The sequence below is a fragment of the Aphelocoma coerulescens genome, chromosome 2 (genome assembly GCF_041296385.1).
Source record: "Aphelocoma coerulescens isolate FSJ_1873_10779 chromosome 2, UR_Acoe_1.0, whole genome shotgun sequence".
Taxonomy (NCBI): Eukaryota; Metazoa; Chordata; class Aves; order Passeriformes; family Corvidae; genus Aphelocoma; species Aphelocoma coerulescens.
The window spans coordinates 140950563-140967511 of record NC_091015.1 but is presented as its reverse complement, the minus strand read 5'-3'; the positions used below and the strand labels follow the sequence as shown (position 1 = coordinate 140967511).

Below are 16949 nucleotides of genomic sequence, written 5' to 3'. Positions count from 1 at the left end.
TATTATTACATGAATGTCCCATTATAGGAGTTCATATCTTAAAAAGACAGAAGTCTGAAAGTGGAGGCCATTAAATAAAATATACACCTAAGGTCTGCAAGCAGACCAGGTGGCCTCAGGTTCAGAGAAGGCATGTGAGACTTTCTGTTTCAAAACAAACTTATTTCCAAAAGTACTTCTCTGTCTTAGTGTTTGGGGAGGGTTGTTTGGGTTTTTTAAATTATTATTTAAAACTCAATAAAATTCAACAAACATAAGGTATCATCATTGCTTCAGAAGCAGTAGTCACAGCTGAAATAATAGAAAATCCCACTTTACAATTAAGGAAAATGAAGTTCCACTCCTAATCATCAGCAAAGCTGAAGTTTGATTGTACAGAAACTTAGGAAATCACATTCTAATTAGTAGCAGTCTTTAAAAAATATACCTAAAACAATTACTTGTTTGCTCAGAAAATAAGGAAATTATAGCATTCTCACAACAATAATTTGAACTAGTTATTCCCCACTGCAACGCTGCATTGTTGTGGTTCAATGTTCTAGAATGAAATTTAAACCAGGGTTTTAGAGATGCCAAGGCACTTTTTTAAAGCATTCTCTCCAGGTCATTTGTTGCTTTCATAAACTTGTGTTATCATGCTAGTAGAAATACATGACTCAAAGGCAAAAGACTCTGTAGTAAAGAAGGCAAGAAAGAGTTTGTTAAGGTGACAGAAGGAGTTGTGGAGACTAGCAGCTAGGAGATGTTAATAGAGGAGTCGACCTTTCAGTGCTGAATTAGTGAGGTGGCTTGGAGAAGCTGGATTAACACACAGCTTGTGGAAATATGTAACTTGTTTGACATAACCCAGGAGGTAGAGCCAGTGAAGGGTGCTCAGAAGCAGACTGGGAAGAAGACCAACATGGTTAAAGGACATGGAAGAAAGGGACACAAGAAGAACAGTATTGCATTTGTCATTCCCACCATAAGGCTTCGCACTGGTGCCATCAAGTGAAAGCCCTGAAAGGGACCTTCAGGTGTTTGAGCATCCAGTATGCTGCGACAGAGAGACTCTGGGCAGTCTCTAACACTTTCACACTGCTTTTGACCATCTTCAGCAGGAGCATTCTAGCACTGTAATGTCCATCTTGGCAATTTTGTACACAAGTCTTCTGTAGTGCTACCTAGAGTTACTAGAGAACAGTAAATTAGAGCTGCATTTCCCATACATTCTTATTTTGCTCTGAGAACGTTCAGCTCAACCTGACCTATGTAACTATCATTTATAAATTCATAACTCTTCATAAAATGCTGAAAGTCTTTTGGCCTGAAAAGCATCACTGAAAGGCCCAACTCAGGTAGGCATATGCTTAACTTCAAACACATAAGTAGCTACAGTCTAAGAAAAATGCTGTTTGTATCCACAGGTACCTGAGGTGTTACTACTGGGCAGTTCGTAGTTTAATCACCATCGGTGGCCTACCAGAACCACAAACACTGTTTGAAATAGTTTTTCAACTGCTGAATTATTTCATGGGCGTCTTTGTCTTCTCCAGTTTAATTGGTCAGGTACATAAAATAATTAATAACATGTTATATTCAGATTACTGTAATGTAGTGATAATATATTCAATTTAATGGAGCTTATTTCTGGGATAAAGTTTAGTTTCCATCCTCTATTTTAATGTCAAACATACTTAGTCTTCTGATAAATACACGTTTAATCAGTTCCCTGGTTTTTAGCTCTTTTGTACACAATCTGATTTAAAGCCAATGAACATTGACTCATTCACTTTCTAAAAACTGAATTACATTTGAGTTGAAATGTTAAATGAAGTTCCTGCATTAAAAACTTAAGGGTCACCTTTTAGCTCTCAGAGCTTAGGACTGATCTCTTAACTATTTAAACAGTGGCACAATTTTAGTCCTAGTGGTGTCAGAAGTGGTGGTGTTATTACACCTAGTGGTGTTATTACAGAAATTCAGCCCAGTTTGCTGCACTTCTGACTTGCATTGCATGCCAAATGCAGAGTAGCTTTACTATGGATTTTAAGAAAAGTATTATCTATAATTTTCATCCATGTCTAGAAATACAAGACAGAAGAATAAGAAATTACTCCTCTAAAATCATGACGTTACACTTTCCAAGACAATCAGATTAAATTTGTAATGTTTCTGAAAAAGCGGATGAAGTACAAAACATTCAAAACATGCAGCTGAATGCATAATTAGTCAATGATTTTGCAAAAAGTATTATATTATTTTTATATGTTGCTGACAAGATTTTAAAATCAAGACTATTTTTGCGGAAATGTGTAGTGACAACAGTTGATGCTTACAGATGAGAGACGTCATTGGAGCAGCAACAGCAGGGCAGAACTACTTTCGTTCCTGTGTGGACAACACTGTCTCCTATATGAACACTTATTCTATTCCAAAAATGGTGCAAAATCGTGTTCGAACTTGGTATGAATACACATGGGACTCTCAAGGAATGCTGGGTGAGGATTTCCAATTCCAGTTACTTAGCATGTCTGAGTGAGGGAGATTGTATAGATCACATTTCTCCTTTTCTGAGTTGCATGTGGGAAGTGAGAGGAGGGTGCTCAACTTACTTTGGAAAAGAACAAAACTACAAAGCAATACGATTCTTACTACTTCACAAATTCTATTCATTAATACAATGTTTTGGTAATAATTTTAGACAAGATATATTAAGCATCTTAGTAAAAGCACATTAGCTGCTTCCTCACTTGAACTCATGTTAGAATAACTCCATTAGGTTATTTTTGCTCATTTTTGTGGACATTCCTTCATTTGTCTTTTTTTTCTTTTTTCAGATGAATCAGAATTACTGGAGCAGATGCCAGTCAAAATGCACTTGGCCATCGCAATTGATGTGAACTTTGCCATTGTCAATAAAGTGGACTTATTCAAGGCAAGTAGTTTTAGAGGAGAATGCAGAAATATGTGGTATTCCGTACAGAAACCTTGTCTTGTGCATCTTGCAAGACTTAAGTACATGTTTGTTAGCATACAAGGCAAAATAAGTCTAAGAAATATCTCAGTGAATGGAGACATCAGAACAAACCCAAGTGCCTGCATTTGGATTTCTTTTGAGTTAAGGCAGTGATCTTTAAAGAAAGCAAATGAGACTAAGGCAAAATCCTGTTAACGACAACATACTGTAGTTGATGGTATGGTCAGACTGTGAGTGAGTTCAGAGTATAACTAATCTCAAGAGTCAGACAGAGAATAAGCTAATTTTTAATGCAGTCCACCTTGCTGTAGCCATCCAGGTGTGCCTGAGAGATCACCCACGCTGTGTTCTGGCAATGTAACATTGGTGTAGAGAAAGCTGCTTCAAAGTCATTTTTTGTGCAAAGGAGCTTTTTCTCTACTTATCATGGTAGTTTGGCAGAGCTACAATTTAAATGTGTACTTAAAATTGTATTTCTGGCACAAAAGCAAGGAGACCCTGAGTTTTTAGAAGTACACACAGCAAATTTTCTTGTTTTACATTTGCAAGAAATCACATGTTATATCTGTATAAACATTACATGACTGTACAGTTTTTCCATACTTGCTGAAGGAATGGAGCTCACAGATACATATCAACATTTGACATGATCTGCTTTTTTTCCCCCAGATCAGTAAAAAAAAAAAAAAATCCCATAAAATTCCCATAAAAGACACATAAAGCTCTGAACATAACACTAACTGAGCTTCCTCCAAAAATCTGGACATACAGAAACTCACTTTGTAAAAAAATGAAAATATGTTCAACCCATAGAGAACCTTATAAGTACTTGAAATAACAACTCTTTCAGTCTTTTCTCAGCTCTAATAGCTGATCTTTATGATCTTTTGAGTTTGCATTGCACTTATGGAATCCCTGGGTCATTCCTATATTGTTGGCTTTTGAGGCACTAATAGTCACTTTTAATACTGAATTAGCAGAGTGATCAACTCTATTTTAACAGGGCTGTGATACGCAGATGATACATGACATGCTGATAAGGTTGAAATCCATTGTGTATTTACCTGGTGACTTTGTCTGCAAAAAGGTGAGCATTCTTGTCTTGTTCAAATAAGAATTATATTATGTATTTTAGAAAAAGAGTTCAAATATCGGTCAACAATGTCCTTTAAATAAAATTAATCCTGACTGAATTAGAAAGCATAAAATTAATTAAGTTACTCTGTGTAGTAACAACAAATGTGCTCTCAAATTTCAACCTAGAGCAAGACAATATGGATTTTATTAGTTACATTACTAAACATGAAATTATAGTAATATGGGAAAGCATTTAATGTAAATAGGGCTTATCTAATGATACCTCATGAAATTTTAATATTTAAAATGGATCAAACTTTCTGTTTCTATACTTCTATGCATACAAACCCAGCCTACAGATCTCAGTCTATGAGCTTTGCCAGTGCTTCATTTGTGTACTCAGACACTTGAGTAAAATTATCTAGGAATGTAGAAAATATACTGCATCCTATAAAGCTCCTTCCAGCAGGATCTGCTCTACCTTCACTCATAGCTCAGAGCCATCTCCAGGTTTCCAGCTGAATGATGTCGCACTGTCTCTTAGCAAAGATGCCTACCTTGTCTCAGCATTTTGGCTTAAACCTGGCCAGACAGGTAGTTCACAGGCAGAACTCAGCTTCTGACCAGCTGGCCCAAGTCCCTTTCCAGAAGGCATATAAACAAACATAGGGCAAAGTAAGATGCAATTAAGGCTTGGGGGGGTGAATAGTAATCTGTACTATCACTGTTCTGGCAAGTGACCCACAGGTCCTGCTACATCCAGAAGTGACCATCAGAACCCCTTAAGTTGTCTTTAGCAGTTCTGGTCCAACATGTTCACTAAGGCCCTGTTCCCTCCAAGAGTTAAGCACACAATCCTCCTCCAGAACGCTGGGTTAGTTCCACTGACTCCACTGTGTAGAAGTCAAACATTTGTGAATACACTGAAGGATGAAGTGTATCCCTTCAAAGACCAATCCCAGGATTACTGTCGGCTAAGAAGGGTGGAAGAGTAGTTTGGTGTGTTTGCTTATACAATGCACAGCATAAAAGGATCTTAGACTAGATTGATCTCTGACACAGCAGAGAGAATAAAGGACAGCAACAGATTCAATGTCTTGGTACTGCAGTCTGATGCAAACGGTTCTTACCAAAGATTGATTATGAGAAATTGAAGTATCAACTTATTACAGCTTGATTCAGAGCTAAAAAGCGTCTCACTTGTATAAATCTACTGTGTGAACAACAACCATAGCAATCTTATTAATGCTGCAACATGTAGCAGGGAATGTTGGAGCCACATTCCTTTTGGATGTATTTTGGTCTCACCCTACCTCACCAAGGAGATGCTGCACGCAAGCTTGGAGAACCAAGTGAAGAGATAGGAAGTGCAAGTCCCTACATTTTCAGTCCTGGCTTTGTTGCTGCTGCTTTTTCACTTTTAAAACTAAATTGCTGCTTTGCCTCATAATAGCGGTACACCCTCTGTTCACAAGAGAATAGAGAGATATTTAAAGAAGAACCTGTCATATTATTGAAACAACAAAAAACACTGCTAAGACATGGGATCTTTATGTTTTTGTATGCCCAGGGAGAGATTGGCAGAGAGATGTACATCATCAAACAGGGTGAAGTTCAAGTCCTTGGAGGCCCTGATGGTACCAAAGTCCTGGTTACACTAAGAGCAGGAGCTGTATTTGGGGAGATCAGGTAGGTCCATCACCATTTTTAGAACTTGTCAAATAATCAGTGCTTGTTTAACTTCTCTGGAGTAAGCATGACAGCTATCATGGGGAGGCTAGAAAGTGGGTAGGATCAACAAAGAGGACACTGAGGAAGGAGATGCTGGTAAGTGAAGGAAAATCTAAGTGAAGCATCAGTGATTAACAGGGTAAGATCTGAGCCCAGTGTTTTGATCGACGTACACAGGGATATAGACAAATTTCTTGTTTGGCATTTTAAAGATTTAACACATCTCCCTGTTATGCTGTCTGCAATACAGGAGGACCAAATGCATTTTATTGTCTTATAATAAGAGGTGCCCTTACAGCAGCTGGCAAAGATGAAAATTAATTTCCAACAAAATAGATACAAAAATCTAAAATAGTAACAAAAAATCATTCATTTAGGAGCTGAAGTAGGGATTAAATTACTGAAAATCAGACATCCCAATTTGAAAAATTATTCCTTTAAGAGCATACAAAAAAAGAAAAAGCTGGATAGATCAGATTTTTTTGTCTGAATTTATCTGGATGAGAATTTTTTTCTGGTGGCTACAAATGGTTTTATATTCTCCATGTACTTTCTATGCAAAATTCATTAACTCTTATGTGCCATGTTCCCCAACTAGCCAATTAAGTGCTAGTATTTAGGCACTGCACCCCCCTGCTGAGGTTGGCCCAAGGAAAAGTAATAAAATTAATGTGCTGCTGAATCTAATAAACTGGATCCTTGGTTTATTCCAGCTACCTTCCTGTTATTGTTAATCCTCTTGCTGGTAGCTTTAATCTGGCTTTTGAAAAGCAGTAATCAGCCCTGTGCCAGGTTTACATTTGTCTTCTAGCTGTGTCTACCTTTGTAGTAGGGGGAACATTCCTGTTTATCCAATGATGTGTGTACAGAACTTGTGGACCTCAAGTGGAAAACGTCTGATAAATCTCACAGTTACAGAACTTGTTCATTAAGTGGGAAAGTGAAATTATATCAGCTCTTTGAGAGAAGGTCATTTGGAAGGTATTTCTCTGTGTGACAATATAATAATACCTGAGTGAAGCATCCAAACAAAAGGCTGTACTGTAACTTATGCAGAAAGACTGAGAATGAACTCATCAATAAGGGCTGAATAATGAAAAGACTGAAGAAAAAGCCAAAGCAGCCCCCATATGTAACACACACATCATTTTTCAATTATTTATTAGCCTGGTATTTGAAGTGACAACTTTGTATTTTAAACTGAGAAATGTTAGCTGTTGGTTTTAAAACAAGGAAGAGATTTTTACACTTTTGATCTAACACAGGTGAGCACTTGTTTCCACGTGAGAACCATGCAATGACCTTTAAAAATTCATTTCCCAGTACGTCCTTCTTTACATATTTGCCAGTATGGACAGCAAAGCCCTCAGCAATGCTATAATGCTACACTTCTAGTCTTGTTTTATTCATGACTGACCTACTGCAGCAGCAAACCCATTCAGACACGTGAAATTTACATATAAAATGTCAGGCAGTGGATAAACTCGAGGAGAAAAACCACAGCAACTGGCAGACATGATGCACTAAGTGTGTCAGTAGAGGTATGCTCTTCCTTGTGGCAAGGTGCTAGAAAATAATGAGCTTGTATTGCACCTTTTTATATAAATTTTGTCAAGGTCTTCTGAATACAGAATACCACAAGAAAATGGAAAAAATATTCTTTAATGGATTACATACGACTTCTTTTGGGACATCCAAGTTTTCCTCTCACTCCATAACAGTTATAACCTGATGTCAGGCTGATTGCCTTCTGATTTCCAGTTCAAGATTTGTTTAGAGAAATACGTCAGCCTCCTTCTGAGTGGTTTAGGTACATGATTTATAAGATGCTGCTATTTAATCTCATTCTGTTCAAAATGCATGTAAATGATGCTTAGAAGTCTCCAGGGCAAAGGAATTAAAGAAAATAAAAACTGGTTATTTCCAAAAAATGCCCTGAATCATACTTTCAGCAAGAAAGCCAATGGAAGAGAAATGATCAAACATGTCCCTTGCCAATTTCATCCTTGAAAATTATTACAGAAAGGGATTAAGTAATAGGAGTTCCAATTAGCATTTTACCCTCACTGCAACTTTCCTGTATAGATAATATCAGTTTGGAGAAGTAAAATAATTTCAGAATCGGAAGCAAACAGATTGTTGCCTTAATGAGAGCCTGTCAGCACAGACAATTTTGAATAAGAGAAAATCAGTTATAACAACATTTCACTAGCCCAGAGAAAGTTACACTTGAAGCCAGATGTCCTCATTCATCCATTTACTGGTATTTCACCGGAGCTATTTCCTATCAGAAAATGTTACTTCTGGAAAAACTAAAACATTTCTCCATTTTATGTAAAATTTTGACAGGAAGATCTCTAAATATTTGATCTCAGCTTCAGCTTTCAGGTCTTTTGTAATTTTAAATTTTATATAAAAATCCAAACTACAGGGACTATTTATTTTTGTGATTGATGACATTTTCCATTCCTTTGGCCCAGGATTTCCCTCAAAGTGGCAGCTGCTGCTTTTCAGTAGGCTCTGCCCTTTGGAGTTTGACATCCTTCTCAGAAGCAAGACCCAGACTTATTTCCCTTTCCTGACTTTCCAGTTCTCCTCACATGCACGAGTGCCCAGCTGAGCCACCATAACCCTGCATGTTCAGCTGATTACAAAAGCCATTCCCCAATTTCAGTTAACAGCAGCTTCTTACAGAGATCTATAAAAACAATTGGTAAGCTGAGCCATCACCCTGACAACTTTATAGCTTGAAATTTAATTTGCTAGCATAAGAATTCTAAGGTTATCAACATGTACTAATATTACATCATTTCAGGCTCACAACTGGAGTAAAAAATGTTAGGTAAAGAAAGCAAATTTTTTGATTAGTATAGATGTTACACTAACACTGCAAAGCAAATGTATCTGTTTTAAAAAATTTGGTCATATAACTCTTCACACACTAACCAAACCAGATTGAATGCTGAAGTACATAAGTCCTTAGTCAAAGATAATTCTGTTTGAGCAAAGACTGCTTTATTTTTAAAATTCACCTCACATTATCACCATAATGAAAAACCTGATCTCTTTAGTCCTCATCTACCTTGATAAAATGAGCTTTCTGTTAGGAAAGCCTAAAAATGATTGTTCAATGGCTTCTTGAGAAGTGATTCAGCAGAGCTCAAAAGGTGTTTGCAATTTTCTTTAGCAGCTTTTCCTACTGTGCAAAGAGTTTTATTCTGTCTGAGGAATTGTACAGAATTGTAAAAAGAAGACGAAAAACTGCATTTTCAGCTTCAGTTCATGTATTGATTGCTGTCTTGAGTTGCAGAAAAACACTCTGTGAGCATGTAAAAATAGCCTTGCACACACAGTTGCAGAGGTTTCCTACTATCCTTTATAAATAAAATATAGTATCTATATGATTCAATAGTTCGAAATATGTTTTAAAAATATCTTTAATATTGAAACAAATATTTATATATCCTTGATTATTACTTTAGATGGGTATCAGTTCCTGTTTACTGGGGCCCAGAAAATCTTTTATTAATAACTTTCAAATTCAGATAATACTAAATGTTCTCCAAAAATATTCAATCACTGAGAAATCTTTAAGGGACAAATTTTAGGGTAGATCTTGAATACAGTGATAGAGCAATTTTAGTACTAAGAGTAAAATGCAAATTCTCTTACTTATCAGCACAGCTGAGAAGTGAAGTCTCTTCAATTGCTTAGTGCAAGATGAACAATTTATTTTTATTTGTACATCTAATTTTTTTTTTTTTTTTTTTAGATATCCTCCCTCTGGCCAGCTGCTGCTGGCTAAACAGATCTAATGCCTTAGGTTCAAAACAAAATAGCCTTCTTTTTCTGGCAGACACATTCGTAACTGTCAGTCTGGAAGATCTTCCTAAGATGTATCATTCAACTTGCCAACATTCAAATGTGAGATGTGGTATGTGGGAAAACTGAAAACTAGAGCCCCACAGAAGTTTTTCACTCAGGAAAATGAAAATCCTTGGGGGAGAATCATTCATTCACTGTAAATAATGCTGCTCTACTAGTGATGCAAATAACTTTCAGCAATAAAATTGAGGAAATGCCAAGTTCACATGAGGACTAAAACAAGTGCAGTCTGAGCTGTGGGTATCTCTTAGCAGAAATGTCCCTCTGTAGCAAAACTTTTCACAGTCCTTAGCATCTACTTATGCCTGACCAACAGTGACAATTTGCCTTCCTGAGATGGGATTTCTAATCCCATCTGCACAGGGCCTCTACAGAACACTGGATAGAATAGCCAGCTCCATAAGTGAACTTTACAGTGACTTTAATGGAGAACCACCAGCAGAGATTCCTCACTAGGGCAAGTAACACTGACTGATGAGGTTTATTTTCATTCCAGCCTATTAGCTGCAGGTGGAGGAAATCGAAGGACTGCCAACGTGGTGGCTCATGGTTTTGCCAACCTTTTCATTCTGGACAAGAAAACACTCAATGAAATCTTGGTGAACTATCCTGACTCAGAAAAACTTCTCATGAAGAAAGCAAAGTATGTCCTAATAACAGTTTTTAAATCATATCATTTAGCAGTAGGATGGACAGTTGTGACTTCAAGATGATTTGCATTCGTTTCTTGGGAAAGTAACAGTTGTAAACACATTTGGTGTTAGAGGTCAGATTTGCCTGGTAGTTTCTAGCAGAAAACGTGGTCTTGGAAAGAATCCCAAAGGCTGTGGAAATGTGGTAAGTAGAATGAAATCCTGAAGGTAGTTGCCTTCTGCATCGTATTTAAGGTAACAAAAAAAAATAGGAGATAAGGATACATATCAGGACTCCTTACATTGTCAAGAAAGAAACTGCAGGACAGATGTCAGTTAAGGAATAGGTTTTCAAAGATGCAACAAAACACTGGCAATTAATTCTACAGCGGTATGCTTCAATGCATCACAGACTTGAATGCATTTCCAAAACCTCAAGCAGCATTTAGGAATGTATTTAAAGTAAGGCCTGACAAGATGGAACTACACAGATTAGATACCTGTGCATTTTGTTCAAAAGCATTCCAAAATGGGATTTCAAATCAAGAGTGTTTTTCACCTTCCTATGGCTGTAGCTTTCTAGGATCACCATTTTCACAGCTTTGAACAGGCAAAGTATTGTCAGATTTTGTCATAAAAATTATGACAAAATGAGTACCTTGCTACCTTGTAAAAGGTTCAAATACTTGAAACAGTTTTTCATTATTAGTATGCTTCAGCACTCCTGTTGTTCTCAACTGTTGCCTAGAATGGCTATCAAAGGTTGGAAGGTTGGTCCCAGACTTGAAATTCCCCCTAGAGAAGACTAAACATAGCACGGGAGAGACATTTTGTTTTTCTGCTGCATTCATCATGTTGTAACAGCCCTGGTAGTCAAACAACAGTATCTTGAGAATCATGATGCCCCTGAGGAACGAGAAACCCAGACAAAGAATGGGCTGACTGCTCAATTTTCAAAACCAGCATTAACAGGTAGAAAAGTGGAACAAATCCACTGACCAGTGATCCCAGCATGTATCATTCCTGACTTTTCTCCAGCTTCTATCTAAACAGTAGTATAACCATCATTGTTTGTTACTTCTGTCTCTCTGTCCCACACCGCCTCTTCTGCTTTCTTGTCCCCCCTAGGCATATTCTGCCCATCCATTAAATTCTGCTTCCTCCAGACAGCCTTTCTCAACCAAGGAGCTTAATCATCCACTTTTTGTATCTGCACTCCCATTTGAGCTCAAAGACCTCTTTAGGTATCAGACTAAAACGAGGACATCCTGTTTAATTTTCAAGATACGGAGTACCTGCCCTGTGCATGAGGGCATGGATTTTGCTCACCTGTCTAGGCATCCACAAATTCTGCCAAAACTAGGCACCAAGAGGAAATTTGTGCACTGTTTTCATCAAGACTGTGGTTATGGTTTTGGAATGAAGTAACCAGTTGTTCTGCCCTGGAAGGTTTACAATAGAGTTCTCTATGGTTATCTGACACCCTTAAAGAGCTCCTTGAAATAAACTGAAAGCATTTATTCAAGCAAGAAATTTGTTCTATTATTTCCTGTCCGATAACCCCTGTATGGTTTTTACATAATAAGGCAAGATGCTGAAGTGCACTTTTAAAATTTATGACAACAAAATTTAAAAAAAAAAAAAAAAAAAAAAAGTAAAGCCTTCACTTCTGAAATTCCCAAAGTACAAGATACTGGAGAAAATTACAGTACTGTGTGATTACTGTATTTCAGACTGCGAGTACAGTCCTTGCTCTCATAAAGACCCTTAAGTCAAGGCTTTTGCAAGGATAGTGGCCTTGAAAACTGTGCAGTAATCTAATAGAAACTGAAAGCATGGGAACCCTCTGATTTTCACTGGTCCCATCTATCTCAGATCTTTCATCTAATCTTTACCCTTCTTATTCATTCTCACTTCTTGTCATTATGGCTGCAAATCAGTACAGCTACAGAACTGTGTGAAAATGTAGTCTGCCACAAGACTGGCAGTAGTCTTTATATCGTCAGGGTGTCTTCTTCTACTGAAGAGGTCCAAAAATAAGCACCACTGCCTAACCTGACCTAGGAGAGATGAGCCATGCTAGAAGTTAGTTTGGTAAAGTATTTCCTACACAAGTGTCAACTGGACTCCCAGTAGAGCACTAAATGCTCTCTGAATTTGCATCCAGAAGGCCAGATAAGAGACTGCCACCTCAGGTATGGGGCACCCATCCCCCTCCACACCTCTTCTTTCCTTGTAAAACTCTTTCCTCTGTTTTGTGACACCTTAATTTGAGCCAGACCTTGTTTATATTCCAGGATAAGCAGGTAAGCAACTCCAAATTTGAACAGTTGCCTCCAACTTTACCAGAGCCTAGGGCAAAACCTTTAGTGTTTCCAATTTTGCTCTTGTCACTGGACCTGGGAACCAAAAAAGCCCCACTGGATCATGCATAAATGTGGCATTTCAGCTTTGCGGGAACTTTGCTCATTTTCACAGCACTGCTGTGTGTTCTTATTCCCTTCTGCCTCCAGGGTGCTGCTGAAGCAGAAGGGGAAACCTCCTCCAGGACCACCAGTGCAACAACCACGGGGCTTGGCCAGTCTCTTTGGGTCGAAACAGGAAACTCCAAAATTGTTTAAAGCAATGCTTGGAGGAAGAGGAAAAGAGGGCCTTGCTAAGCTGCTGCAGCTGAAGAGACAACAAGAAACTCAGGTAAAGACACAGAAAACAGAGTAGAATCTACTGAGAAGGTTTGGGCAAACAGAGTAGATGAAAATTTAGCCTTGCTGCAATCAACAGCAAAACCTCCCAGTAGCTGAGATATAATCACTTTTCCTAATCTCTGTAAACACTAATTCTAAAATTTGGCTCAATCTTTCTGAACCTGGACTTTATGCAGACCAGAGAAAACAAAAGCAAGGGAAAAAAAGCAAGCAAACAAGAAAACCTCTAAGAAAGTAAGGATAAATGGATTTTACAAAGGCCTCAAGGGCATCTGATCTTCTAATTTTATGTAAACAACAGTAAATACAGAAATACCCAAACATAGTAATCTGATCCAGCTGACTCGGGCACATGGTGAACCTTCCAATTCAGTGTCAGATCTCTGGTTGTTAAAAATCCTGAAGACAAAATATAAAGTGTACCCCACACAGCTAAAACTGATTAAATCTCTAATATCTCATACTTCTGAGAAAGCTGCTGTTTTAACTGATGAAAAATAATTCCCACATTATACTCTGCTCTGAGAAACGTTAATGTTAATAAGAATCTGCTCACTTCTAAATATTTACCTAAAGGCGGCAGAATTCTTTTCTTTATAGCTGAAATAGCTGTGGTTATATTTAAGTTTAATAAAGAGCTTTGCACTTTTCTTACACAAATGACTACAACACTATGATTGGAGCAGAAATACTGCTCAATTCAGAGTGCATTTGTGAACTTAATAGCAAATAGGTTTGGCCAAGGAATTGGGGCAGTCAAGTATGTCAAGATTTATGTGACACTCTTTCTTTCTCCGCTAGTGTAAGCGCATAAAGGAAGGCAAGACCTAAGGAAGGGTTCTGTGCCCCATCCCTCTATAGAGGGATGTGCTTCTTACAAATATAGAGGTATGACAGCTGGTGAGGGGTCAGTAGCTCTGACCGAGGAAGCTGTGACCGGTCTGGAGAGATGGTCCCATCGCCTTCCCGAGGCCCGGTGTCTCCCCTCAGCTGCTGGCCAGGAGGGCCCGTGCAGGAGCTGTCAGCTCTTTAGTGATTGTCAGCTCGTGATTCCAGCTCAGCTCTGCAGGGCACCTCCAGGCCAGGCCAGGCAGAGACGAGAGGCCCGTGTGGCTGTTCCGCACGAGGCAGCTTTATCGGTCCGTACTCCGGCGAAGGGGAGCCAGGGATGGGCAGCTCTCTGCCCTCGCAGGGGCAGAGGGCTAGCTCTTATGGGATACAGGGGGTGGGTGTCAGAGGGTAAAGGCCAGTGGGTTACAGTGGATCTGCATAGGGTCTCCCAGAGGATTCTGAGTCTGTCTTCTCACTGTAACTGCAGAGTAGCTGCCTTCCCAAGGGAGTTCTGCTGCGAGGTTTAGGCACTCTCCTTATCTCAACAGATGTCCCTCCAGGGCAGGGCTGGGAATACCCCCCATAGAGGGATGTGCTTCATCCCTCTATATTATTAAGAAGCAGATGCTATGAATATCCACAAGCATTTCCTAGGTTTTATACTGATATTCTGATTCTGAAATTGCATTTTTCATTTAGAAACCAGTTTTCAGCATCTGAATAGAAATTTACATGTGTTGTATGCCATTATTACAGTTGCCATGCTGTGCCTTTCCATGGCACGTACAGAACAGAACTACTTCCTGAATTTCTTCTGTAGTATTGGAAAACATTAAACTTCTTGTTTCTAGGAAACTCAAACTGAAACAGAGACTAAGCCTAAACAAGAGGAGAAGAAGCCTAAAGAAGAGAAGAAGAAGCCTGTGGAGCCCCCAGCCTCCTCTGCTCCCCCTGCTCAAAAGGAAAAGCCAAATGCAGATGCTAAACCTGCAGTTATGCAGAGAGCAACCAGTAAGGAGTCTCTGATCATTAGTATGACACCATCCCCCAGAGCAGGAGAAGGAGAGATCCTTAAAGTTGAAATTAAAGAGAAAGAAAATAAATAGATGGTGCTTTGGGGTGTGGCCCCATCTATTGTCTTGCTGCATTCAGAGGGCTGGCTGGACTTTGTTTTTGGCTACATAAGATAAAAGTAGAGACTACTCATGAGAAAAATCTACTCCAGCTCCTCTTCTTGCTCTCCTCTCCTGGCACAACTGCACAAATTATTTATATTCTTAACCTTGACATCGAAAAGAGAACTTTTGGTGTATTAGAAATTAAAACTCAGATTGTATTTCACAACCACTTGTTTCTTGTTTTAACCATGCTCTCCCTTTCCTCTTACTCTGTCTTGTTCCTACTACTCCTCTTCCCTCTTCTCATTATCCTTGCTTTCTTACTGTTGTTCCTGTTGCTCAGTTTGCTCTTTTGAATGTATTCTTTTCTGTTTTCTCCTTTGCCTTCCCATAGTTATCCTTTTCCTTGCTACTGCCCTACTGTTGCTAAGGTTCCCTATGTTTCTCTCTATCCTTCTCTCTCCTCCCCTTCTAATCAGTGACCTGGGTTTGTGGCTAGCGTGCCTCAGAGCGGACAGCAGGTGCTGTGTTTTGGGATGTTTTACCCTGGGACAGAGGGCAACATAACAAAACCGTTGTCAAAAAATAAATCACAAAATCTGCAAGAGGGAAGCAGATTGCAGAATTATTACCAGCCCTCTGAATGCATAAACATCTGCTCCAGGTGTCTTTGACTCCGGCAAATTAACATGGGAAAGACTTAGGTAGCTGACCCTCCAGAGGTGACCTGTAACTTTGGGCTGCTGATTTACTTGCTTGATCTTGTTAAGGGTTTGGGCATACACTCTGAAAAGTAAGCACTTGATATGGCTGTCTGAAAAATCTTGGTATCTAAACCAGCCACTTCAAAAATAAAAGCTATTTTATAAAAAGCAGGATTTACCCTTTCTGGCTCTGTGTTGCAAAGTTTCAACCAATGCTCACCTACATCATAGACTTTGACTAATGGTACAAAGAGAAACCTGTGTCTTCTCTGTCTTAGCTACATCACACTTGTGAACTACAGTAAATCCTTTATGAGTGCCACAGCTGTGGGATACAGCCTCCCATCCAGGAGGTCCCACACTGCCAACCTTGTGCATCTACTCATCAGTCTCAGATGCAGTATTACGCAAAAGCTTGAAGCTGTGTTTTAAGCTTAACTCCCAACTACTTTCTTTTCTTCCACGGGTTTGCATATCCTCTCTCTCCCAATCCCCTTTCAGACCCCACTGGATGAACAGTTTTGTTAATTAAAAACATTATGCAGAGGCCAAGCCAAGAACTGGCAAGGGCAGGCTTCACAGCTCCTTGGCTGACCAGCCAACCAAAGAAGGCACCAGGCCAAAATTAAACACTCACTTTGCAGGCTATATATGACCTTGCAGGCTATGCATTCCGTAGCCCTGTGCTTTAAAGCCTTTCAACTTCTGTAATCACAGGCAAAGCTGGAAGTTTGCCCAAGGAAAAGCTGGATGACTGAATTCCATATGTTGCATATTCCACAATCCTCTGACCTGACCAAAACCCTAATCTCTATCAAAAGAAAGTTCTGCTGCATTAGCAGTGAGGTGAAGGTTCAACTGCTTTGTGGAGAGAATCATCTTTATTTGTATGCTACTTGTTATTTGATATGTAAGAAAAAAGGACATCACAATAGAGGGAGAAAATTATAAATTGTTTCATAAAGAATTATTCATCTATTGCACATTTAGGGCTTTCTCAATGAAATCTCAAGATCAGAAGTACTGCAGAACTGCTTCATGAATGAGGCCTCCTATGAATAATAAAAATCGATGAATTCATTACAATATGTAGTTTCACATCTTTTTTTTTTTTTTTTTTTTTTTTTTTTTTTTTTTTTTGAGAGGGGGTTGTCAAAGCATTATGGAAGAAGGAAAATATTCCCTATATTTTAACATTTTTATATGAACGAGTAAAGCTCATTCTCATTGAAAAGAACTGATTCCCTTCTGCCTACACAAATGCTACCAGGTAATTTCAAACATTTTCCCTGTGGGCATATTTAAGT

General features: G+C 38.8%; 1 protein-coding gene across 1 annotated transcript in view; it reads left to right on the top strand.

The window, feature by feature from the left end:
• CNGB3 (cyclic nucleotide gated channel subunit beta 3) overlaps positions 1-15741 on the top strand; it is a 60739-nt gene extending 44998 nt beyond the window's left edge. The window contains exons 11-18 of the mRNA XM_069005053.1: positions 1407-1548; positions 2321-2480; positions 2820-2917; positions 3963-4046; positions 5607-5725; positions 10149-10295; positions 12798-12978; positions 14672-15741. Coding sequence (XP_068861154.1) covers positions 1407-1548; positions 2321-2480; positions 2820-2917; positions 3963-4046; positions 5607-5725; positions 10149-10295; positions 12798-12978; positions 14672-14926 — 1186 coding nt within the window. The 3' untranslated portion in view covers positions 14927-15741. The remainder of the gene's footprint in view (positions 1-1406; positions 1549-2320; positions 2481-2819; positions 2918-3962; positions 4047-5606; positions 5726-10148; positions 10296-12797; positions 12979-14671) is intronic.
• The last annotated feature ends 1208 nt before the right edge of the window (positions 15742-16949 follow it).